At 45.7% G+C, this 27402-nt stretch overlaps 1 protein-coding gene across 1 annotated transcript; it reads left to right on the forward strand.

Annotated features, from left to right (window-relative positions):
* On the forward strand, positions 1-27402 carry LOC128343699 (rap1 GTPase-activating protein 1-like; the record flags this gene model as incomplete). Its single annotated transcript, XM_053293134.1, has 6 exons — positions 1-62; positions 3841-3970; positions 4218-4373; positions 7599-7733; positions 26022-26385; positions 27331-27402. Coding segments are annotated over 5 exons (579 nt in total), but the record flags the coding sequence as incomplete, so codon positions are not given.

The raw sequence follows: 27402 nt of genomic DNA on the forward strand, positions 1-27402 counted from the left end.
CTAGGCATCTTAGAGTTCTTAGATCTCCTTGGGGACAGAATCCAGCTGCAGGACTTCCGCGGGTCACTACTTTTGCATTGATGCCTCCAGCACTGTCTGTCTGAGCAATTTTCAGCCCAGCCCAGAAAAATTAAAGCCTCACCTGGGGGATGGCTAAAAACAGGGGACAGGGCTGAGGAGATAAGGAAGCTAAAGGACAGGCAGCCCGCAGGCAAGGAGGCTGAGGGAAGGGGGCATTGCTGGCAGTGAACTAAGGGCCGAACTATGTGTAGCGGCGTGAGTTTTGGGTGGTATATAAGTATGGTAAATAAATGAATGTGAGAACAAGCATGCGATTAGCCCTTGTGTGCCAGCTGTACAGCAGGGAAGGGCAGTCTGGCCTGGGGCCATGGTGTGTGGGACAGGGCTGAACTCTTTTCCGCTGCCACAGTTCCCATCCAGATCAGGCCCTCCCTAAGGCTGCTCTTTGCCCTGGGAAAGAAGTTCCCATTGACTTCAGGTGGATGATCTTCACTGGGACTGTAGCGTGAAGGGAAATGGTTACGTATCCCCTTGCTGGACATGACTGTCCTGATTCTGGGCACCCTGTCAGATACTGTTTTAACTTTTAAAACAACAACAACAATTGCGGGGCCATACGGCGCATTACATTGACGCGCACACAAACATGGCCCTAAAAGCATGGGCTGTGAACTCAGAAATTCTCAGTCATAGATAAGTTGAGATATGGACTTACTAGTTGGCCTCCTAAGATAGTAGTTTAGACTCTTTTAGCTTCCAGTCTCCATCTGCAATATCAAGGGTATTAAATAATAATGCAGATTATAATCCAAACTGTGCTTTGGATTTCAGAGACTGCTCAGGGCCGAATATCACACACTTCCTCTGCTTGCAAATGCCACCCGCAGTTTGACACAGAAACCGGACAAAGAGCGGTTCTTTTAAAGTTCTGCTTTAATAACAGGAATCTGACGGAGGGTGGTTGTTGTAGCGTCACTGGGAGATATTCTTTAAAACTGGTCAAAGTGTTATAACAATACTCGTTAAAGTGAAATAACGTCCCAAAATCCATCTCTGTTGATCAGGCAAAATAAAAGAAGAAAGGTAGCACAGGAAGATCTTTTATTGTCACAAGCATACTTGTAGTCTCAAGTGGAGCAAACAAAACCATGTTCTACGACAGATCATCATTCTCAGAACTCTGCTTGTTTTTTCAGTAAGATTGCTTAAATCTTAAATCGTGAAGCAGAGAAGTGTGAAAGAACAAGGTGAGAGGAGAGGAGAGCTGGTCTTGTGGTAGCAAGCATGACTTATCCCGTTAGCTAAGCAGGGTCTGCCCTGGTTGCATATGAATGGCAGACTAGAAGTGTGAGCACTGTGAGATATTCCCCTCAGGGGATGGAGGTACTCTGGGAAGAGCACAAGGTTCCAACTTCCAAGTTCCCTCCCTGGATTCTTCAAGATAGGGCTGAAAGAGAGATTCCTGCCTGCAACCTTGGAGAAGCTGCTGCCAGTCTGTGAAGACAATACTGAAGCTAGACAGGTCAATGGTCTGACTCAGTATATAGCAGCTTCCTATGTTCCTATGTAACAAGTGACACAAAACTAAATGACCATTCATTCTCAATTGATTTATTAATCATCAGCTTGGAGAACCTCCAGCTCTCAGCAGCTGCTAGATGTGATGGGCTTAGTGCTACCATGTGTAGGCACTAGAAGGCCTGGTCCAGACCTTTCTGAACTGGAACCAGGACCGGCCTTAGGGGTGGGCAAGGCAACTGGTTGCCCAGAGTGTCAACTTTAAGCTAGTGCAAAGAGCTGAGTTTGCACAAGCCACACAACTTGGCAACACTGAAAGACCAACCTGGGTTGTGTGTGTGTGTATATGTGTGTGCGTGTGCATGCCAAAAGCACTCCTCACTCCTCAAAGGTGCTGTGTATGATAGGGCCAGCCCTGCTCAGGGTACTGAGTAGTTAGCTTGTAAATATTTCCAAAAACAAATATGCAACACTCTGCGTGCAGGAGCGTGTATGTGGATGAACTAGGGGGGAAGGAAGAAGTTGGAAGATGCTGCAAGTCGTAAGAGTCTAGGTCAGGGCTGCACAACTCAAATGCCCTAGTGGGCCAGAACCACACACAACTAGGCGTGAAAGGGCCGCTGTCAATTTTTAGCACATTACATTAAATTTAAAAATATCGTTAGTTACTTGTGGACCTATTCCCCCTATCAACAGACCCATAGTTTTAACCAAGAAATAGTGGCCAGAAAATAGGTCCTGTCCCTGCTCAGTCAGTGGGGCCCCTGGAGTGCAAACCAGCCCAAAATAAATGCCAAGTCCTCTCCTCTCCCTAAATTGTCATTGCTTTCAGGCTGCAATGCTAGGCATGCTTACATGGGAGTAAGACTCACTGGGTACACCATGGAACATATTTCTGAGAAACCATGCATAGGATGGCGCTATAAGGCAGTTTTCAGCTCCTATGTTGCTGCAGGATACCTGGGGGCCAGTAAAATAGTCCCTGCAGGCCGAATCCGGCCCCCGGGCCTTATGTTGTGCAGGCCTGGTCTAGGTGGATGCACACACACCTGCCCTCTTGTGCCTTAGCCAGATTGATTTTCAAATGAAAAGGGAGAAGATGTAGACATGCTGCTGACCCAAATGGAACCTCCCCTCCTGGACAATGGCAGAGAAATCCCTGCTGTGAGAAAAACCCGTTTTGGGGTTTTTTTGGTCAGTATCCCTACCCTGCCAGAGCACTACAGACTGGATGTGCAATTCTGTCTTCCCAAGACGTGTCTGAATGGGAGTCTAGACATGCCATCCTTGCTTCTCCTTATGCTGTTTAGAACCATATTTCTTTAGGGGCTCCATTTTGTATTGCTATCGCCTTCTTGGCTAAATGCTCTGGAATCTAACATATAGATGAAAACCATAGTCCACTGCCCTCTGCAGCACAGTGGACTATCAAGTTTTCATCTATATCTTAAATGGCAACTTGGATCACATTTTATTTCCCAACTCTGGATTTAGAGAGCCATCCCTTTTATTTGCCATTATGAGGGCATGTTATTCTGAATTATGCTCTCCCACAACTTACCTGGGTGCTCAAATGCATTCCCAGTTATACCTCAGAATGAAAGAACTGTTGGGAATTCTCTCTGGTAAGAGATACTCTCCTAATATAGCAGAGTGCACAGAGGCACAACACAGCGGAGTCTGCCCAGGCATGCGTGTATGCTAAGAGTAAAATAACCTGGAGCCAGTTCATCGTTTCAGATCAATATATGGAGCATTTATTAGTGAACTCCATTCTAGATAGTAAAGTGGAGAAATAGTATCTCTACTCTATCTAGATAGCTGGATGCAGATGGATTCTACATCTCTGCATACATAATGCAGGGAGAGAGGAGCTTGCATTGCATGTTGCAAGGAAAAAGAAAGGAAAGAGAAGGAAGAGGAAGTGGCCAGCCAGGCAGGCAGGAAGTCAATCCCTGAGAGTAGCAATCTACATACCAAAGGGATAATGTCAGAGCAGTAGAGAAAGGATGACCAATGTCTTGACCTCTCTAGCCCTCTGACCCACTAGTCTGTCCTCCTATGTCATTGAGACATGAGACAGCGCAAAGTCCTTCACTTCCAACAAGAACTTTAATCTTGCAGAAGCATTATGAAGAATTGGTAGACGTGCATTTTACAAAATGTGCCCTCACTTGACTTGTATTTCCATCTCTGAATAAAGTGTTTCTTTTTACTCTTCTCTTCTTTTTCTCCTCTTCCCCCGCTCTGCCTCGCCCCACCCCCCACCTTTCCTGAAATATGTGGGACTGATCTGCTCAGATTCCGAGGTGGCTTGGATGTTACGAGAGGTCAGACAGGAACAGAGTCTGTCTGCACCAATTTCCGGGGCAAGGAGATCATGTTCCATGTCTCTACAAAGCTACCCTTCACAGAGGGAGATGCCCAGCAGGTACCTGGTGCTTCGTGGCGCTTAGGGAGCTGCAAACTGTGGACGGGGTGGAAGAGAGAGTGATGTATGAGCATCTAGACTGGTAGCGACATATAGATATTTTAGTGTTGATGGAGCAAGTTGGGAGTGGGGTTTAGAATAGATTCAGGTTTTCAACTGAGATGGGAGGCCGGTGGGGTTAAGTAGGCCATGTTGGGCTATTTGCTGTTTGGAAGGATAACTCCCTCTCTTGTGTGCTTCCTTCCAGCTTCAGCGGAAGCGCCACATTAGGAACGATATTGTGGCCATTGTCTTCCAGGATGAAAATACTCCCTTTGTCCCTGAAATGATTGCCTCCAATTTCCTGCATGCCTATGTGGTAGTGCAGCTTCATCACCATGCCCTTGGGGAGACTCTCTACAAGGTAAAATGCACACCTGGGAGCCATAAACACTTCAAAAGTAGCACCTGCTGCATCTCTGAACTTTTTCCGTTGCCTAAGCTCCTTGCTCCTGGCCATTAGGCCTGTGTAAATATTTGGCTCCAAGTAGCCAAAGTCAGATAATCCTCCGGGCCAAAGTCAAAGAACCCTTCCGAAGTGACTATCCCCATTGCCCACCTGCTCACAATGTTGCGCTGTTCCCCGCAGTGGTGGAGACCCTTAAAGATGCTGCTGGATGCTCTGGCAAACTCCAGTGGCATCTGGGAAGGCACGCAGGGAGCACTGGAAAGTGAGGAGTCCATGGGAAAGCACGGGAAGGATTCCACTTCCCAGACATTGCTGCAGCTCACCAGGGCACCTACTGGCCACGGTGGGGCTCTTCTGCTGTATTAGCAGCAGGGAGCGGCATTCATGTGCCTCTATAACAGGGTCTTAATCTAAGTTGCACTTTGTCCCTCTGCCCAGAGGAACAAGAGGCAGGGATCAGATTGCTTTGTCATTGCTTAAAAGATGTGGAAGTGAAGCCTTTCGTGCTCACTGGTTCTGTGTATTTTGTTAAGAATGGCCAGTGTATCATGTGTGTGCCATTCTCCACCAATGCAGAGGGTGCTGCTTGTTGTCCTCTGGTATCCTTAAATAAGTACTGAATTGACTTCTGTGATCACACTGGTAACGCTGACTCTGATTGGTGATAATGTGACCCATTCTTGTTTGGGGACAAGAACCTGGATAATGGCAGGCCGGTTAGTTTCTTAGTGCTGCAGAAGCACCCAGCACAAATCCTGGAAGGAACAGGAGTGGGAGGCGAAGGTTGCCGAGGTGTTTTGCCACTCTGGTCTGCGATCTCTTCGAAAAAGCTAAGGAGGCTGTTCACACGAGCAGCCTGGACAGAGCTGCTTGAATGGAGCACCGGCGGTCAGAGCCGATCTTGGCGCTGCCCTGCCGGGTAGCCGAATTTCTGTCCTGGGGCTATTCTCGGGGTAGACTGGTACCCTGGTCATGTGTCTGCTGGGGCTGCCTGGAGTGGAAATGCCCCCAATGCGCCTGGCTCCTTGCGCAATGCATTGAGGGGTTTCTGGAGGCCAGGCTGTGTTCCCCAGGCCTCCAGATGGCTGTGCTGCCATGAGGAGCATGGCATTTATGGGCCTGTGAGTCGTGCAGTCCCGGAAACAGTAAAGATCATCTGGGGAAAAGGTCAGATCGATCCTGCCTTCCCCCGACCGCACCCTCCCTGCCCTGCTCACAGGTTGTGAGAATGACCTGAAGGAGTTCCCTGGTGAAGAGAAATGCAGCTGATCTGATCTCTTTAGAGTTATCAAGGCATTTTTAGAACATTGCCTAGTAAACCACAAATAAGCCATCTTATATTATTATTATTTCTCTGTGTAAACCGCTTTGGAAACTTTTGTTGAAAAGTGGTATATAAGTATTTGTTGTGGTGGTAGTAAATTTGCCGGTTAGCTGGGAATCAATGCAAAGATATTACAGTGAGGTGGGAGAAAGAATTGACAAAGGCAAGGATTATGTGCAAAGGAAAACTTTCAAGTTGGAATTAAATAGCCTACAGTGTTGTTCTTGAATAGCACAGTGCTGAATAGCACAGGGTGTTTTTAGGCTTGCTTGGGGTTTTTTGCATGTGAGTTGCCATTTTGGAGGGGAATGGAGAGAGGGCAAGCTCTCCTCACTCTGCATGCAAAATGGATCCGTTTCCTGCTGCTCTGAGGCTCCAGACCCTGCCCTACACAAAGAGCCTTTCCACACAAGCAGTGTGGAGAGCCTTACCGGGCTCTGTGGGGGGAGAGTGGGCTGAGCAAGGAGCCAGGAGCCGACCCTGGGAGGCCAGATTGCCTGCCCACACAACTATGGGCTCTGTCACGAAGCCAGGAGGGGCGGTGGGGATCGAGGGCCGCCCGGCTCCTGGAAGTCCCAGGATGCCTCGTGCAAGTGCACGGGGCATTCTGGGGAGACCCCGGAGGCTGCTTGTATGTAGTCTTCTGGTCAGGGGTCTACTCATGTGTTGCTGTGCCCAGTAAAACAGGGTTAGCAGAGTGCTAACGTGGGGTGAACTTAAGCGGGCTAAGTGAAGTAGTTTATTTAGGAAATGCCTCAGAGAGCTAGGAAAGGCCTTCATGCCAAGGCCTTTCCTAGCTTCTTGCTACATCAGGAAGGAAAAGGAGGAAGAGGAAGTCTGTCTCTCAGGTGAGAGTCTCAGGTTTCATTCTATCAGCCTAAGGAAGGGAAAGTAGAGTAGAAAAAGTGTAGTCAGATATGGGGCTCCTTTGCTCATGATCTCTACCCCTCGTGCCCCTAATGGTCAAAAGGGTTACTGGGCTAAGAGTCGATGCCATCAGGAGCTGCATCTCCTCACACTTCTGGGTCTCCTCCACACAGTTTCTAACTGGTCAAAGACCAAAGAAGAGAAGTATTTATAATAGAACTTGGTAGGAGTTTGCAGTTGAAGGTGGACATCCTTGGACTTTTCTAGATGGCAGAGGTGTGATTTTTTTTTAAAAGCTTCTGCGCAACTTCCTAAGCCGCCATTTTACCCACTGTTCAGATGCTTATGTGGGCATCCATGCTCCTTCCTATCATGGTTTGACTCTCTGGCCACATGTTGAGCATGGACTTTGTGTGATTTTTCACAGTGCTCCCTGCCACCCAGCTCTTGGGTTCTGAGAAGAATCTATCCCTTTTTCATTACTGCTGAAGGGACATACGCTATGCCAAGTGCTGGCTGGGAGGTGGTGCTGTGAAAATGGGGCAAGGTCTGTGCTCAGCATGTAGCCAGAGAGTCAATGGAGCCCACACAAGCCGATGCTTGCATCTGGACAGTGGGCGAGATGGCATTAGGAAGTTGTGTGGAAGCTTTGAAAAGCCTTCATTTTACTGCTCTCTGGAAAAGCCCCTTGTCTCCGCTTTCACCTTGCTTCTCAGTCTTAGAGTCAGAGTTTGCTAGCATGGCAGGACCTCGTTTTCTGTGTGCAGAGGCTGTTTTTGTGTGGGGGGAGCATTCAAACATGCATGCAGCTCGTAACCTGCAGCCCAGGAAAAAGGTTCCTCTGTGAATTGACTGATTGTGTAAACTGGCCCTCCTATATACTGTATATATATATACTTGCCTTGTTTTCTGTTATTCTGACTTGGCTGTCTGTCTGTGCTTGTGTCCTCTTTGTTCTCCGACCTGGGTGCCTTCTCTTTCTGGATCAGGAGCGGACCCGCAGTGCTCTTCTCGAGAGTCTTTATGAGGAGCTGCAGATCCGGAGACGCAGTATGATGGGCTTGGCCTCTGGAGATGATGACAAGATAGAGAATGGGGGTGGTGGCTTCTTTGAGAATTTCAAGGTGAGAGAACAGACACTTCGTTCCTTTTAGTGTAATGGAGTGTTTATCGATTTCTTGTTGTTCTGGAGAATATATGCAGTAACAACGGCAGGCTTGGGAGTATTGAAAGCACTTCACAGAAGTCCTCTTGGTTATTTCCTCTGCAAGGTAGGTTTGCAACACTTCCTCCAAGTTGTCGGTGTAAGGAGGAGGAGGGCTGAGGCCAAGGCCAAGAGACGGGGCTTACCGAAGGCAAAGGACTTCCCTGGCTCAGAGTTCAGGCTTTCCAGCCACCACACTGCTACAATTTTGCAGTACCTGATTTCCAAAGAAAATACTTCCACATGTCTAGCTGCTTTTTGCGGGCAAGTTGTTAAGACTGGGGAAGTTCTGGGGTCCCAGTGCAAGTTCTGGGGCCCCAGTGCAAGTTCTCCGAGAGGTCTCTTCCTTCCCCTTCCAGCTCACTCTTTGTTGTGCTCCCCAATGCCTGCACACTTTACAGTCCTCCTAACTTGTACAACTTGCACTCTCCCTGTCTTACTATAAAAAAATTACAATGAATGGAGGGGATGCATATTCTGTCGAATAATGAGCCCCTGCTGGCGCAGTGGTAAAACTGCCGCCCTGTAACCAGAAGGTTACAAGTTCGATCCTGACCAGGGGCTCAAGGTTGACTCAGCCTTCCATCCTTCCGAGGTTGGTAAAATGAGTACCCAGAATGTTGGGGGCAATATGCTAAATCATTGTAAACCGCTTAGAGAGCTCCGGCTAGAGAGCGGTATATAAATGTAAGCGCTATTGCTATTGCTATTGCTATTGCTAATATTAGAAATGAAGAGTGAGGGAGGTCTGACATGCCATGATGTAAGCAACTTAGTCCGGTTTCATTGGTTGCTGTCTCCCACTACAGTCCAGGAGCAGGCAGAACAGGTTTTTGGGGTGCATGGTCTGGGAAGCAGGACCCCAGCCCTTGCCTATCATGACACGGAAATGCCATGATAACCCCAGGCAAAGTGCCTCATTGGGAGCGGGAGGATTTGCATGGAACTTGTTGGAAGTGTGAATGGGATCAAGGCTGGAGGATTTCATACCCTGTTTTGTACAATGCTGGGGGAGTCCACAAGAAGAACCTTTGCATCAGCCGCAGTTGTCTACTAAAGTGTTGTGTCCTGGAGCTGGGCACATCCACAGCCTTTGGGTACATCCAAGTTTGTAACTTGTCACATCACCTTGCAGCCACCTAATGGCGCAGCAGGGAAGTAACGTTCCTAGGGAGCATGAGGTTGCTGTTTCGAATCCCCACTGGTATGTTTCCAAGACTAGTATGGGAAACACCTGTATTGGGCAGCAGAGATATAGGAAGGTGCTGAAAGGCATCATCTCACACTGCACGGGAGATGACAATGGTTAAATCCCCCCCTGTATTCTACCCAAGACAACCACAGGGCTCTGTGGTCTCCTGGAGTTGACACTGACTCGACGGCACCACCTGACTTTCCTTGACATCCCCTGGGCAGTTTCCATCTTGCTTTCCCAGGCTTTGATGGAGCTGCCCCTGCCCAGGACTGGAGAAATGCTTGTGGGGCTTCCTTCCACTGGCCGAAGATCTGAGGACAAAGGTCTGTGGGGACCGAGTTCCTTCTCTCCAGATGCTTCTGGGCAGACTCTGCGAGTAATCTTTACTTCAGCAAGAAAGAGAGGTTTCTAGTCCCTCCCGGTAGTTGTAGATATTCCTCTATATTCCAAGCTTCTTTTTCATCCAAAAAGAGAAGCCTGGTAAGAGGAAGTCAAAAGCAACCTTGAAGAAGAGAGATGATTTTTTCATACTTACAAGCCCCTCGTGGCAGTTGCAGCTTTTCCTGCAGAAAGCTCCTGTTCCACCCACCAGCAATGGCAGCTAAATCAAGCCTCCATGGGCAGAGACAGTATTCTTATACCAACTGCTGAATACCAAATACCACAGAACTATCACCTTAAAGGGGTGCGGGGTGGGGGGACACCTAATATCATTCTCTCTGCCCTTAAGTGTTTTTTTTTAAAGACTCTGAGCCTCCAGCTGTTACCAGCAGTGACCAGCCAATTGCACACAGACAGGCAGGTGGGGAAACAGCCCTCCCTTCTTGTTTGTCCCCAGCATTTGGTATTCAGCAGCATACTGCCTCTGCCCATGGAGGCTTGATTTAGCTGTCAGTACTGTTGGTGGAACAGGCAGGAGGAGCTTTGAGTAGGGAGAGAGAAGTGGATGGAGGTGTGGGAGTGGCTTGTAGCACCCCCACATTTTGGAGGGCCCAGCTGCCCCAGCACAGGGAGGGACACAATGGTTTTGCAAGACCAACACACAAAATTAGGAACTAGATCAGTGGTTCCCAATCTGGGTTCCTCCAGATGATGTTGAACTAAACTCAAGCAGAGTATTATGAAAGCAAACGAATGTTCTTATAGCAACAGCAGATCCAATAACCCTCAGTCAGAACCTCAGAGAGAGCCTGTGTGTCCCAAAGATGCTTCAGCCAATTTATCGTTCTGTTTCTCCTGGGTGCTTTCCAAACTAGCTGCTCAACAGCAGCAAAATGCCTCTGTTCAGCAAGTTGTATTCGAAATGTAAACAGCAGGGAGAGCAGTCTTGCAGAAATTAACAACCTGAAAAAACAGCAACTTTCTTAAACTGGATATGCGACGTCATAGCACTATATCGCAGTGATTAAATTCAAAACAAGCCACTGGAAATGTGAACGGCAGGCACCCTGCTGTCTGCAAAGGGACTGCAGTGTCACGACGCAGGAAGTGTGGAAGCACACTTCAGAGATACGCCGTGACCCCGTTGCAGGGTCTAATCTGGAAAGTGCCCGGGATTCAAACTGTAAACTGGTTCCAAATTGTTTTCCCTGTGTCCTGCCAACAGTTAGAAGGTATCGCCTTTCCAGTTCTGATGGCTATTGCATCCCATGGACTGGAGAGAGACTTACAGATGGAACATTAAACATCCTTCTGCTGTTTAGATCCCTGACTCCTTGGTTAGACACAATAATAATTATCCCTCTCTCACTGCACTAGAATGAGGGGTCATCCCATGAAACTGAATGCTGATAAATTTAGGACCAACAAAAGGAGGTACTTTTTTTTACACAGCGCATAATTAATCTATGGAATCCTCTGCCATGGGACGTGGTGATGGCCACTAGCTTAGATGGCTTTAAAAGGGGCTTAGATAAATCCAGGGAGGTGAGGGCTATCGACGGCTACTGGTCTGAGGGCTATAAGCCACCTCTAGCCTCAGAGGCAAAATAAATACCTAAATACCAGTTGCAGGGGAGCAACAGAAGGAGAAAGGGCATGCCTTCATCTCTTGCCTGTGGACCTCTCAGAGGTGTTTCGTGGGCCACTCTGTGAAATAGGATGCTGGACTAGATAGGGGCCTTGTGCTTGATCCAGCAGGGCTGTTCTTATGTTCTTATGAGGATAGACCCATACACAGTAATCAAGATGACCAAACTTACAGCAAGACTTGTAGCCCAGTCACCCAATGGCGATGTTTCCCACAATGTTATAATCATCCCAAAAACAGTGATGTAGGAAGGAATGCAGATACTTTGCAATAGAAAAGCCAAAAAATGTCCTATCCTAAGGAAACTCATATTATGCAATATGTGTACATTACAAAAGTGAAGTATGTATTCCCATATTCTGCACAATTTTGTTCTGATTTTGCTAGAAGCACTGAGCCATGCAAGGCATTGGAGCCCCCTTTCCTAGCCCACGAGCATTCTACTGACAACTCTGCCCCCGTTCCCTCTAGCTAGCCTGGCTTTGGGTATCTCATGAGTAGGCGTTGCCTGCTTGACTGATCTCATCAGCTATAAGGCTCAGAAACCTGCTTTTCTGTTCACAGAGATGATCAGGATGCTGAATTCCTGCCAGTACCAGATCTTAGCAGCTTGTCTGTACTTGCACAGAACTGTGGCGCTCTGAGTAGGCCCTCCTACTGCAGGCGTGTCCATAGCACATATCTAGACCAGGGCCAGACAACTTCCTGCCCTCCAGCTGCTGTTGGACTACAATTCCCATCATCCCTAGCCACAGTGGCCAGTAGTCAGGGATGATGAGTGTTGTACTCCAACAGCTGGAAGGCTGCAGCCCTAATCTAGAGAGTGCATTTTAAACCCCTCAACAAGCTCCATCAGACCCTGTGGTACTTCTGCAGGAGATGCTGATATTTCCGCTTAGCTCTAGCTAGGGAAATGGATCAGGCAAGAATCAATGAGGCAATCTGCATTACTGGCTTTTCACTAAGAAAATGAGGATGGGAAGCAGCTCAGGGCAAAGGGTCTCTTTCTATGATGGACTCTTTCCCTGCCTCTGATCTGGAGAGAAAAAAAGAATAATCAATACCCTCATTCAGAGTATCAGTTGTTGTGATGCACCACTGTAGAGTGTGGGGAATGCGGGGGCACTGAATCTAATGGCAGACCATATCAACACCACTGACTTAAATGGGTTTGATATTCATTTCCCCAGGGAACCCTTAGAAATGTAATTGTTTCCCCCCTGGAGTGAGAATGGAACCTGTCCAGTGCATGAGATTATTGATCCTGTAACATGTGAAATGTCTATATGAGGAAAGAGGCACCTCTTCCCAATGGCACCAAATTAGTTCCCAAGCTGGCCACCCTGTTTAGCGAAACTCAGGGCTGACAAAAACCAAGGAGGCTGGCCACAAGCTCTTCGTGACATCTGCTCTTGTGATACAGGTGCTGCAGTCGACAGCACATCCTGTAACCTGCCTCTGTTTAGTGCTCTCCGTCTTGGGGCTTTTTGCAATATAGACACATCCTGAATTCTTCTCTCCTTTGTAGAAGATCTGTCCCACTCAGGTCTGGTGCTTATTGATGGGCCTTATGGATAATCACTGACTCTGCTTTCTGCTTGTGCTGTACATGATAGTCCATGGCTAAAGTTTCAGTCCTAAGGGCATTTTCACTTGAAAGCAGATTCCATTCAAAGCAAGGAGACTGAACCACAAATGTGCTTAGAACTGGGGTACAAGCAGGAAAGGGCTCTAGAGCTGGTAAGATTCTGGACTGCATGACTTCTGTGGCAGGTGAACTTTTGAATGACTTTTCACTTAACAAAACAGAACCACCTCCCTCTATCTAGTATACTAGAGTCACAGGGCAAGGCTTGTGCTGAACTTTACTTTTACTGCCCTATATCCTATAAGTGCGCATGCATGGTTCGGGTTTTGTTTTGTTTGCTGTGGGGTGGGCCGCATTCAGACATGCAATCCTCCACCTGCAGTTTAAAGTGGCATAATTCTGCCACATCAGTTCTGTCACCTTATTTTGCATGGTGTGGGCCTGGTTTCCACAACCAGCAGAATATAGAATCCTGAGATGACAGAGTTGCCTGTTTCTCAACACCCCTGGAGGTACGCAAAACACAGGCAGGGGTATGGGACGAGGAGAGCGGGGAAGAAGCTCAAGAAGGAGGGTAGAGAGGAGAGGGCCCAGTTGCCTTTGCTGCTCAGTCTTTGCTGCTGTTTTTTGCCTAGAATTAGTCTCGCTTTCTCTTCTCCTATCTTTTGCTCTCTTCCTGTTGTGCACCTTCCTTCTCTTAGAGGGCAGAAAAACTGGCACACCATGCCATACACAACACTTCATATTTCCCAGCAATAATCTGGCACACTGTGCTTTGCACAGTGCTGGGTTCAGCCCTCCTAGCATTGACCAACATCGTCTCTAGCCTGGTTCATATTCCAGTTTTGCAGCCCAGTGTAAAAACTGGCAACCCTGCCCATATTAGACGAGACATCTGTTATATCACAGCCTTATACACGCAACCCTTCTTTCATCATATGGCACCCGTTATTGTGAATATAAAATCAACTAGAAAATTGAGGTTCTACTTAAATTTCTCAGAAGGTAGGGGTTCTCTCTACTTAAAAGGCTGAAAGACTTGGGCCTGTACAACTTGAGGCTGCAAGATGCGATTTTTGAATCCTCCTTCACCTTAAACAAACTTTCTGCAAGTAAAAAGCACTCTCTGCCACACTGCGCATTCAACAATGTGATTGCTCCATCTGCAGCCCACTACCTCATTCTGCTTTATGTGCAGACCAGGTCATGTAGAACGATTCTGAGGGGCCGGGGCATTTTTCACACAGGGCTTTTAAAGCCCTGTAGCTGAACACACATCTCCTCCGGAATGGAGGGTGTGCGTTCACATATCGGGCAGATTTATCCCGAAGTCCCTACAAGCTATCAGGGAGCACTTCACACACAATTCGTGGGTTTCACTGTGTATTAGAGTGTAGCCCAATTTATATCCCAGGTTAAAAAATCCACTTTTTGTATCAGTTTTTTGGAACAACTTGGAGTTTGCAGTCAAGCTTGCTGTGTGAAGGATGCCCTGGGAAGTCATCACCTTTTTGACTCTAGATGGAAAACCTTGATTCTATTTTTGATGGAATATCTTCATTACAGTAATGAGAGCCTACTCTCTCAACTGGTGCTGGTGGCTCTAGATAGCAGTGGAAGATGTTGGGTTTTTGGAGAATTGGAATTATGTTGGTGAGTATCTCTTATTTGCAGGAGACTGAGAGCAAAGACTTTGGCAACACTGCTAAGGATGATCTGGATTAGATCAGTCCAAGTAGCTTCTGTCCAAGGAGGTTCAGAAAGCAGTACCTTCTCTGCCTGAGTCTTGGCGATGTAACCTTAGTTCCCTCGGCGATGTAACCTTAGTTCCCTCGGCCTCCCTCCCCACTACCCTCCACTGTCTTCTGGTGCTCTTCATGATGTCCTTCTGTGTGTCTGTGAACCTGTCTGTGTCTGTCTCCCTGTTGCCCTCTCTCCAGCGGGTGATCCGGGGCCAGAGCCTGGATACTATGGGGATAGCCATGAGGAAGCAGCAGCTGCAGCAGCCGCCATCCACTCTGCCCAGCCGCCCGGCTACTGCTGGTCTTGCTCTCAACCAGAGTGTCGCTGAGGGCCCCAAGGCCATTGCTGCGGTAAGGTATTGGGGAGGTGGGGGTCACAGTGTGGAGAGTACCAGGTCTTCAGTGTCCCCTCCCCTCACTCCCCTGGACCTGCTACTCTGTTGACATTATCAGCTCTTGGTTGCTCCATGTTTGCGTTAAGTGCAGCAGGGTTGCCATTTCTTTTTCATCTCTGTGTTCATTTCCCCATCTTATTTCCCCTCTGTCTGGACCCGAATCATTTATGTGCTGATTCTGACTTTGACACACAACTTGAGGAATGGGGAATGCTTCACTTCTATGGGGTTGAATATTGTAAACTTTAGAGACCCCTCCCTCCTTGAGCATGGCAAGCCTTGATTTGGACTCAAGGACTCTCTCGGCTGCTTGGGAACCTTTGGGGGCATTGATTCTTCACATTCAATCTATGCAAAGTAATTCTTTCCCTAAATGCAGATGTAGGAATTTAGTTTAATATATTTATTGAAGTTAATTTTCCATCTCAGCCTTGCCTGACCAGACCTTGGCTGTTGGGTTGGAATTGTCCACTGCTTCAGGAATGGAATACAAACTCAAGAAATCAAATTTAAAAGTTTATTTCTATCTTATCAACTTCAAAACAGCAATTGCAAATGTAGATTAGACAAACCATAAAAATCGCAAACATAATTCAGACAGACAGTACACCCAGAGTCAATTGACCGTTGCCTGTGGTAGGTTACAGTGGACAGTACTTGTATACTCCACCCACTTTCAGAAAATCCTCCTTTCTGTAGGAAACAGAATCCATTTTAGTCTGTGATAGGCTATTACAAATAGATATTCGTCTACCTTAAGTGGTGCAGTGGGGAAATGCTTGACTAACAAGCCGAAGGTTGCTGGTTCGAATCTCCACTATATCAGGCAGCAGCGATATAGGAAAAATGCTGAAAGGCATCATCTCATACTGCGTGGGAGGTGGCAATGGTAAACCTCTTCTGTATTCTACCAAAGAAAACCACAGGGCTCTGTGGGCGCCAGGAGTCGAAATTGACTTGACGGCACATTTTACCTTTATTCAACATTACAATATATCCTCTCCCAACATGAATCAAGCACCCTCTATATTTTTGTGCTGACAACCAATTGTTTTTGCTGATAGGTCTGTCATTCTTTCTCCCATTTACGCCCTGTAACTACTAGTAGCACATCGATATCAATGGCTTTGCTTAATTCCCCTTTTCCTACAGCCAAGATATCCTATGCTTAAAGCTTATGAAGGGCTACCCATGCTAACTAATGATGCTTGCTGTAGGCTTGGTGGTTCTGAATATATATTGACAATTGATTAAGCCCCCATATATATCTTACATAGTAAAGTGAAATTTTGAAACTCATTTGGAGGCTTGCACTTGGTCAAAACCCCCCTACCAAACCTAATATCTGAAGAATTTTGAGAGAAGTAAGAGTTTTGATAATGTTTCTAGAATTTTAGGGCTATCTGTTCTTACATGGGCCCCTGCATAAAACATATAGCTCAGAATATTTAGTGCTGCTGAGTAAGAAATGACACCCGGAATCCAGGTAGACAAAACACCTGCATTAAAAATGTAATGTCAGTGCTTCATCAGGTTGTGGGTATAGCTGCCTTTCAGCAGCATTAAATTGTCCTGTTAAGAGTCCAGAATTGGTAAAGAAGTCTCCCATGCAATGAGCAAACTTGAGAAGAATAGGGATGTTTGCTGCCACCCCCAATCTCCCCCCACCCCACTCCCTTCAGTGCTGACGTGTTGAGGCCACCCCCAGACCTGGAGTTGACCTTGGCCACCGTATTTCTTGAAAGTGAAATTTTCTGGGAGAAACTGTCTGAGGAGTTCTGAGGGAAGTAAACATTTCTATAAGAGTAGCAAAATTTCTCAGGGTTTTCCCCACTTACAGCAGGCAATTTGCTGAGGATATTGTATCTGCAATGGGTATTGTTTGCATAGCAGGGCCAGTCTGTTCAATGACTCACTGACTGCTAAGTGTGATGAAGTGGTGTCTGTCTAGAAGCTAGAATAGCTGGAGATGCTACATTGGCAGCTGTTCTTTCACTTGGCATTCATGTAACTGTTGCTTGATCAGATTTGGGCTGAGCTTGTTTGGGATGGTTTCTAATGAGACAAGTGAGCATTTCCTCTCTTGCACAGGCAAGGCTTTGGAAGGACAGGAATCCTAACATCTTTTTCAAAAAGCCACAATTGGGTGGGTGGCGTGATTTGGAACAGAACTGCACAAGGGGTCGCCTAACAGTTTGTCCCACCTTGCCACAGCTCTGCTCCAAATCACTCTCTTGGCAGTTGCTTTTTGAAAGAGAAAAAGTCATCTGGAGTTCCAGTTGCAGAACTCCTGCATCTTTGGCCTTGAATTACTCCTGCAACTTTGGCCTTGAATTACATGTGAAGAAAAAGCTGTTCTGGAGATAGTCCAGTCAGCTTGAGGCTTTAGTAGCAACCAGAATGTGAAAAGCCTGTCTGTGTGGATTTGTTCTCAGACAGGGCTTAATTTGAGCAAGGCATGGTCCCTGAAGACTCCGAGAACTGTAGTCAAAACCGGTGTTCTGTCACTGAACCATGTCCCTCCCTTTAGTAGTAGAGTGCATGCTGTAGAATACCTTTTCCTTAGGTCGGAGGCTGTGGCTTACAGTTAGTCTTAAGCCATGATACCACTGCCCTCAGGGCTCCAGAACATTCAATCACATCTGACCTCTATGTTGCCGATATCACGTGTGCAAGAAGGGCAGTAGCCGAAGGAGAAATGGCAAGTTGATTTTCTTTTCCTTTCTTTTCTTGCAATGAGATTACAGTACATAAACATGGTCAATGATAATAATGCATGTGAATATAATGGGGGGGGGAAGGGGTCGGGGAGAAAAAACCCATAAACATAGCTTAAACATAGTAAGATACAACCAATGCAGGAGAAAAGTGGGGGAGGGGGAGGGGGGATCGCCTTCTTCAGGAATATATATCTTATATTTCAAAGCATAAACAGTTAATTAAAGTTCAGCCAGGTCGCTGAAAATTCTCCTTTACCTTGCCGATGAAGAAAGACCCGTTCAAATGCTGACAGAGAACACATACCAGTAATCCAAAGTAGCAATTCAGGAGTGAATTTGTCCTTCCAGTGTTGTATTATAATCCTTTTGGCAACACCCCAAGTGCAAAGAATCCACAGTTCTTGATATAGTTCTAGATTCTATATGCTGGGGATGTACCCCAACAATATGTGAACATCCTTAAAGGCATTGATAATTGCAATGTCATATTAACTACCGTATTAATTTCAAGCCAAAATGGCACAATAACTGGATAGAACCAAACCATACGCTTAAGTGTACCCTCATACAGATTACACCAACATCTAGCAGTCTGCAGCCATCCTTGATTAACATTGATTTAAGGCAATGGGATGTGCTGCGCCTTTTCTTTTTTCTTATCCTCTGGACCAAACTAGACGATTATAGTAAATGTTCAGGTACTCCACACACACTGGCCCTCACACACCTAGTTCCACCCCCACCTTAGTCTTGCCGAGTAGAACTGTTCCTGCCATTACATCATGACATCCCACGTTCCGCATCCCTGCTTCACTTCATTGGCTTCTGGCTATGACAGAGAAGGAAACGTGTCTCAGGAAGTTCTCGTGAATTTTAGGCAGGAAGGTGGAGCTTGACACCAGGGTGCCATTTTCAGCCACAACTACACATCTCTCAGAGTGTCCCACTTGGCCCTCTGGGGATCTGTGCATCTACCTTTCTGTGTGTTCTCTTCCCTGGATCTATATCTCCCCTTGTTTGTGCTACTGTCACTCTCCCACCCCCATACTTATGGAGTTCTGACTACTGATGTTTGTTCCCTTCTGTCATTAGTGTGCTCCTCTTTCTCGAGATTCTTCCCTTTCTCCTTTCCTGTTCTGTCAACCCTTGGCCGCTCCCTCATCCTGCTCACCTGGTACCTTGTGAGACTGGACAGGGCTGGATCTGTTGGCACTGAACAGCAGTACAAGGACAGAGCCTGGACTCCAGGCCTCCCCCTAGTCTTCCTCTTCCAGCTCTTGTCTTTGTTTCCTTCCCTTCCTTTCCTCCCTCTAGTCCTTTGCCCTGCCTGGGAGAAACCCGTCGCGCAACCGGGGCAGCCGCTTCAATGGGAGACGCAGTAGTGCCATTGGCATTGAGAACATCCAAGAGGAGAAGAGGTATGGCTGTGCGAGGGAAAGGGAAGGCTAGAACGGGGGCTGCTGGGCGGGGGGTGATGATGGCAGCTCTCTGGGTTGTGCGAACCTCTTTCTGTGAGAGCTGTTACTAGAATGAGTGGTCATCGGCGCTTGCCATTGCAGAGCCCGAAGTGAGGTGACATTTTTTAAACTGAGGGGCTTCATCCTTTTTAGTCATAACCTTCACTCACTGTTGTGAGCTGTGGGCTCTGTCGGCCCCCTCTTTTCCCCAAGAGCTTCAGGCCCACCGGAAGAGGCACCAGCTCCCGATTGCCACTCGCTGGCGACACATCACCCCTGGGAAACGGGTCTCTCCCCCTTTGTATGCATCTTAATCACTGGGCATTTGGGGGAGGTGATGTGTCCAGTTTTAATTTCTGTAGTCAATTATTTAAAACTTGCATGTGGCACTTTTGTGCAGGTTTTTGCTATTTACATGTTTAGGAGTTCTCTGACTTGGCTAGCTTTTCTGTATATTAAAATGGGGGGGGGGAATAGAGCAATAACCGGAGAGAGTTGTTAGTATTGTGTGATCTTGTTTCCAAATTGATGACATGAAAAAAAAAACCCCTAGAAAACCAGTTCTAGATAAAATAGGATAAGATGGCACCAGGTGGAACTGAGAGTCTGGATTTGGGGGAGAGAGAGGGGAACAAATGGCTGGGGCTGAAGAGAAGGCAATGGTTCCAGTGTTCCTTCTAACAGGGATTCCCAGCGGTTGTTGAGTACAACTCCCAGAATCCCCAGCTGTGACAGTTTCTGCTTGGGGATTATGGGAGTTGTAGTCAACAACCTCTGGGAATCCCTGTTAGAGGGAACACTGAATAGTTCGTAAGAGAGGTGAAGGTGGTACCAATAGAAGATCATTCCCCATAATCTTCCATGCTCTTCTCTTTTATCCCACTGTCTTCTCTGGTCAAACAGTGGCAAAATGACAGTGCATGTCATGGGCAATCATAACGATTGTACCACCTTCTTTTTGGATGAAAAACAACCGCCTATTACATGTTTTCATCCTAGGAGATGGAAAATGATGCAAAAGTGGAAGATAAGTCCAAAGAATCAAATTTTCTCAAATGGTGAAGGGATTTTGAGTTTTATGACGGGAAGAAGGACATAGATAATCTGTATTATAATTTGTGGCAAAGTTTGACCTTTCCTTTTTGCAGCTGACCAGAATGGGATTGTTACTTTCAAATTATACTATAACAAACGTTTCTGGTGAGATTGAAGCACGCTCTGCTAATTAAAGAGGCTTTTCCAAAGTTTGCAGCTGCGATTGTAAGAGTCTTTTGTGTGTGTGCCAGGGAAAAGTGATATTCTGACTTAATAATAGCCCCATTTGCTGCACTGCAAACAGCTTTGGAAGGGTCTCAGGAGTTTTTAGAAAGAACTTGTACAGCAGTTCAACACCACACTGTGCTCCTGAAACTTGCCCCCTTTCTCTGTCATACGTCTGTCATCTCATGGATTAGGGTTTAAGAGTATACTCAGTAATAGTAAGCAGGGGCAGAATGACCCTTATTTTACTCACAGTCCCTTCCCAAAAGTGTGTTGTCATCCCTTTGCCCCACCTATGGGCAAAAATGGAGGTTTTTTCATTTGCTCCAAGAGCGACAGAAGTAAATTAAGATTCCTGTTACATGGGCAGTAACAAAATAGCAAAATTCAGGCATTATATGGCCTTCCAAGTCCCACCACCACCACATATTTATTTTCATTATGTGAACAACACATAGTGTGAACAACACATAAGAATAGCTAGAGTCTGTGGAGCAAACTAGATAAGACATTGAAGACACATGCAGCATCTGTTTCAGTTTTTTATTTTGAACTAAGTGTAAACTCCCAAGTTTGATGAGAGCAGCAGCAGGGGGAAGAAGGGGTGTTTAGCCCTTTCCCCGTGGGCTATTTCCCCATTCTCAATTCTGCCCCTGCTTACTTTCTCCCAGCATCTCAGATCAGCAGCGGACATTCTGACTAACAAAGTGTGTGTGTGCTTCAAGGGACTGAAGGGCAGGTTGGGAGCCCTTGAAGAGTTCCCCCCTTTCCTCCTGCACGCACCCTGTTGATCCAGAGCCCTTAGAATCCAGAGCACTCCCCGCACTCCAGAAGGGCTCTGCAAGATTGGAAACGCATTGCTGGCTGGGACTTGTGTAAGGGCTCCCGTCATGGCCCCACAGTCTCTTGAAGTGTGCGTACTTCATTAGTGGGGATGTCGGCCACTGTATCTTGCCCAGCCAGAAGAAAAGCAACTGGATAGAATGTTTTTGATCAAGCAAAGGGCCTGTAGGGAAGGCGTTAATCACCCCCCGCTCCCTCAATGCTACAGCTCTGATCAAATTTAAATTAGGAACATAGGAAGCTGCCATATACTGAGTCAGACCATTGGTCTATCTAGCTCACTCAGTAGTGTCTTCACAGACTGGCAGTGGCTCCTCCAAGGTTGCAGGCAGGAATCTCTCTCAGCCCTGTCTTGGAGAAGCCAGGGAGGGAACTTGAAACCTTCTCCTCTTCCCAGAGTGGCTCCATCCCCGGAGGGGAATATCTTACAGTGCTCACACATCAAGTCTCCCATTCAGATGCAACCAGGGCAGACCCTGCTTGGCTAAGGGGAGAAGTCTTGCTTGCTACCACAAGACCAGCTTCCCCACTTGGCAGCATTAAAGTAAAAGAGATTTCTCTTGTATCACTTCTAATTTGACCCTCCACTGTGACAGTGGAGTTTACAAACCAAAGTTGCAGCTGGCCTGCCTTGCTCTCCAAGAGTAATGCTCAGTTTTAGTTGCAAAGAAAGTACGTGTGTGTGTGCGTGTGTGTGTCCATCCCTTCTCCTTACAGTCATGAGGGCTGGAATATCTAAATCGGATCCACCTTGTATTATGTCAAACTTGTGTCTTGTCTGACTGTCCATGAGAATGGGGAACAGCCCACCTTCTTGCAGACACAAGTACAAAGCCAAATTTCTGGCTACATTTAACAATTTCTGGCATACTCCTTAGAGTGCATTTGCCCTTCTTCAGCTTAATTGGAAAGAACAAACGGACAAAGCCAAGAGAGATTTAAATGACCTTTAAACAAAACAACAACAACCCTCTTCCCTACCAGTCAGGTTTCCTCTCTCTATGGTACCACTAAACACATAATTGCAGAGAGGAAATGTGACTATGTGGCTCTTCTTCTTCTTTTTTTAAAAAATTAAATTTTTATTAATTTTAACAATAATCAATCACAACACATTAAACAAATATGGACTTCCCGCTCACACCTCCTCGTGAATCACCAACTATAGAGTTAACCCTTGCTATAATAATAATTCAAAACATAGATTTAAACTTTACAAACACAATTTTGATCTGCTCAACCTGATATTATTACTAAATTTCAAACCCTGTTGTAAAATCAATATTTTACAAAATAGTTCTTTAAATACAATAAAAATGGTTTCCAATCTTCTTTAAAACATTCTAAAATTTGGTCTCTTACCAATACTGTAAGTTTTGCCATCTCCGCATATTCTAAAATTTTTATCAGCCAATCTTCTTTTGAAGGCAGTTCATTGCTCTTCCATTTCTGTGCATATATTATTCTGGCCGCCGTGGTAGCGTACATAAAGAATGTTAAGTTAGTTGTAGAAAACACTCCTCGTGTTATTCCCAGCAGGAAGGATTCTGGCTTCTTAGGAAATGTCATTTTAAATATTTTCTTTAACTCATTATATATCATGTCCCAAAATGCTTTAGCCTTTCTACAAGTCCACCACATATGAAAAAAGGTTCCTTCAGAGTGTCCACATTTCCAACATTTGTTTGAAACATTTTTATACATTAATGCCATTTTTTTAGGTGTCAAATACCACCTATACATCATTTTATAATAATTTTCTTTTAAAACATAACATGCAGTGAACTTTAAATCAGTTTTCCATAATTTTTCCCAGGCTGCCATTTCTATATTGCACCCCACATCTTGGGCCCATTTTACCATAGTCATTTTAACCACTTCGTCTCTTGTCTCCTCCAAAAGCAAGAGCTTATACATTTTAGAAACTAATTTTTCATCATTTTCACACAGCTCCTTCTCAAATCTCGACATCTGATCCTCAAATCCAACTTTAAGATCCTTCTTATAAACTTCGTTTAGCTGATGGTACTGAAACCAATCACTAACCAAATTTTGTACTTCAGTTATACTTTTTAACTTACAGCCCTTTCCTTGAAAATATAACAGATCCCTCTAAGTACCCCATTGTGATTGGATATTTACCTCTTTACGTGCTAAAGCTTCAATCGGAGATACCCATAGCGGAGTTTTAGGTTCCAGCCATTTTCTATATTTTACCCATACCCTCATTAGACTCCTTCTTACATAGTGATTCAGAAAGTCTTTATGTATTTTACTTTTTTCATACCACAAATATGAATGCCATCCAAACCTTCTATCAAATCCTTCCAAATCAAGTATTCTAGGATTTCTTAATGTTATCCATTTTTTCAACCAGGTCAAACAAACAGCATCAAAATACAACCTTATGTCTGGTAGGGTAAGACCACCTCTTTCCTTTGCATCTGTTAAATTCTTAAAATTACTTCTTGGTCTTTTCCCTTGCCAAACAAATTTAGTTATGTCCTTCTGCCATTGCTTAAAACAAGCTAAAGTATTGATTATAGGAATAGTCTGAAAAAGAAATAACATTTTAGGCAAGACATTCATTTTCACCACTGCAATTCTTCCCATTAAAGACAAATTCATATTAGACCATCTTTGTAAATCAGTTTTCACTGTATTCCATATTTTAATATAATTATTTGAGAACAACAAAGAATTATTATTTGTCAGCCAAACCCCCAGATATTTAATTTTCTTCTCCAATTTCAACTCACTTATTTCAGAGAATCTATCCTTAGATTTCTGATCATATTTTTAGTCAAGACCTTCGTTTTAGTCTTATTTATATAAAACCCAGCCAATTGGCCAAATTGTTGTATTTTTTCCAAGAGTCTTCCAATCTTGTCCAATGGATTTTCTAAAAAGAACACAACATCACCTGCAAAGGCTCTTAGTTTATATTCTTGTTTCCCAATTTTCGGGCCTTGTAAGCTCCACACCACAACTCATATATCTTATCACTGCCAGTTTAATTTTCTCACGGTAGAGTGGAACGCCTTCTTCCTTTAATTGGCTGACTTGATGATAGACATATTCAATAGCAAACAGCAAAACGCTTCTTTCATAGACTTTCTCAAACAGCAGTGGGGGGAAAAAGCAATAGTAATTCCCACTAATATAGGTTTTTTTAAAGCTTTAAAGCTTTTAGACATCAGTTCAGTTCTTGAATCCCAGCATTTAGTAAGAAGATTGAATTTCCCTCCTTGATTTATAGTCAGAAAACCTACAGCAACGGCTTGAGTTCTGTGAAGTCCTTCCAACAAAAGCAGGTGCGATTCCAGCAAGTTATCCTTAATCACGCTGAGAGGTGAGCTTCTTGAACTTTAAGTAATTAATTAAATCCAAACCATAGAGATTAGATGCCAACCAGCTTCAGTCGAAAGGATTTCCGATGTAGGAGGAGTGAGCTTGATGTCTCCCAGCCCCCACCGCTCTACTTAAAACAGAACTGCGCTCTTCAACACAGCTCTAAATTAAGGAGCCGGCTCAGGGGGAATCTGTGGGAGACCTTGATCCAAACCCTTTAATCCAGGGTGGCATGGGGGTGGTGGTTATGAAGCCTCAAAACCCCCTTAAATTGCTCCTCCTCGGTCTTCCCTGTCGGGAAGCGTGTAGCCTCGTTAGCTATCCAACCGGAAGTCTGACTATGTGGCTCTTCTGACAGATTAGCCCGTATCAAAATTGTGGTGTCTCACAAGCAGAGAACTGGAAAGTGCTGCGATGTTTGTAGTGCAAGGAATAATGATAGAAAATTGTGCTGTTTGCTACAGAAAAGGGTCAAGAATCCTTGAGATCACTAGTCAAACTAGTGAAAAGGGGAGTCATTTCTCTGGCCTTGAGCTTCTGGAGAATCTAAATGGTCCCTACACAGCCTGGGCTGGAGGAGCGTCTGCTGATGAGCCTTATAGAAATTGTTAGCTCTTTTGGAAGGACTCCTGGCTCTGTGTAGTAAACTGTTTCTCATTTCTCCTTAGCAAAGACGTTGCTGAAAGAATACAGAAGGTACTGGAGAATCCAGGACCCTTCTTTGACCTCAAGTCAGATGGTTCCTCCAGTCCCAGTTCCCCAGAATTCCTTAACAGGAAGTGCAAGTGAGTTCCAACAAAATATTGCTGTGAAGGGAGAGGCTGGAAAAGGTTTCAGTAGAGCATAGAAAAATTGGTCATCCCTACCGTGTTGCTACCTACCAATACAGAAGACATTGGCTGACATGATGTGCAGCCCACCAACCTCTGTAAGGATGCATTGTGGGCTCTTGCAGTCGCAGACTTCAAAGGAAGCTCCAAGGTTGCCCTGAGGCAGCAACTGCGGAAGCTATGTTTCCACAGGTTTCCCCAGTTGGCACTTCCTCTCAAGGCTGCAGAGCCCCACAGTGGATCCTCCTTATGGAGGTGGTAAGCTGCGCACCATGTCAGCCATTGAGCATAGTAGCTAGAGGCTTGAGCAGTTCTGTTCTCACAGAATAGACTTTAAGTTCTATATACAACAGGAAAGCTTTGTTGTAGAGATGTGCGTGAAACGGATTTTGCATTCTGTCCCAAGCTCGGAATGGAATGCAAAATTCCTGGAAAGTTCTGTCAGAACAACCAGTCGTGTCAGTTGTTCCGACAGAATGACCCTGTTTTGATTCAGAACGCTCCGAGCACCATTTTCAACTCCAAAATGGTGGTGCTGACCACAAAAATGGCTGCCATGTGTGTGCAGAGGCCAGAAGAGTGCCATTTTGCTTGAATGTTTTGAGCTCGAGTTCTTCTGTTCTGAGCTCATTTGAAGGCACTCTGCTCTGAGCTCGGAACACTTGAAATGGCTGGTTCCCAGTCAGAATGTTCCGACCATGATCCATTCTGCATATCCCTACGTTGTTGTAAGGGAATGTAACATTTTTTGATCCTGTGTTATTACAAGGGGGGTGACTGGGGCTTCTGTTCATTCAGCAGAATCCCCTCCAGCCAGACATCCGAATATTGTGTGATGCAGCCCCTGTCCCACTCCTCATCCAATGTGAGGAGCTGTTGCAGAAGAGTGAGTGAAAATGGAACGTCTGAGGAGGAGGAGATTGAGGCGGTCAGTGTGGGGTCTTCTGAGCCCCTTTCACTCTAGTAATTCCCCTGTCTCAACTGAGTAGATACAGCAACCCTAAAAGCTCCCTCTTAACATCTAGTGATGGGGGCCTCTTTCCCGTTTCTTTTGTGCAAGAGTTGATGTGTTCCCTTGAAGGTCCCCAGAAGCAGGACACGCTGGCTCAGAGTGCATGGTTGGCCGATAATGTCTGTACACCCAGCAGTACCAGCTCACCAGGTAAAGACAGCAGGAATTCTTGTGTGTTCTTGGTCAGACTGTACATTCCAGGGGCAAGGATAAGAACATAAGAACAGCCCTGCTGGATCAGGCCCAAGGCCCATCTAGTCCAGCATCCTGTTTCACACAGTGGCCCACCAGATGCCGCTGGAAGCCAGAGGCAGGAGTTGAGGGCATGCCCTCTCTCTTGCTGTTACTCCCATGCAACTGGTACTCAGAGGCATCCTGCCTTTGAGGCTGGAGGTGGCCCATAGCCCTCTGACTAGTAGCCATTGATAGACCTCTCCTCCATGAAGTTATCCAAACCCCTCTTAAAGCCATCCAGATACAATGGATAACTTTGTGTCTAAATGGACATTGTTTGTCCAGCATTGGAATGGGAAAGTCCAAGATTCTGTACATGCTTATGAATGGTTATCAATGCTAAGATTTGTTAATTGAATAATTTTGATATTTCAATTTAAACAAACTTCAACAGATTGTTCAGGTCAACTCATACATTACTCTGGCAGTGTTGTTGATGTGCAAAGTCATGGCAGGCCTCATGACACTACAATGATGACAGGAATCTTTATATTGCACAAGAAGATTTGAATCATATGGGAACCTTGCTGCCCTGATGGAAGGAGGATACCAGCATGGGAAAGACCCATGGGTGTCCTGGCTTATTGGCATGGTGTATTCCCGATTCTCCCTTCAACCTCCGACATTTAGGGAGGTGACTGAAACCTTAAAATAGCAACACTTCTTGAATTACCCCATAAAAGATAAATAGGGTCAGCAATTTTCCAGGGACTAGTACCAGAAGATTGGGACTGTCTTGGGCAAATTTAGTTAGCAGGTGATTATGATTCAGTGTCACAGTTGGGAAAAGGATGAATCTAAAGCTCCCAAAATAGGTTGATTTAAAAACCTGCTTTTTTTAAACCCTTGGTTCTTTTTCAGTAACTCGTCTGCTCCCTTCCGGCAGCGGTGCAGGCTCCATGGAGAAGGGGAAAGGTGGCAAAGTGGATGCTC

Source organism: Hemicordylus capensis, chromosome 2 (genome assembly GCF_027244095.1).
Source record: "Hemicordylus capensis ecotype Gifberg chromosome 2, rHemCap1.1.pri, whole genome shotgun sequence".
NCBI lineage: Eukaryota > Metazoa > Chordata > Lepidosauria > Squamata > Cordylidae > Hemicordylus > Hemicordylus capensis.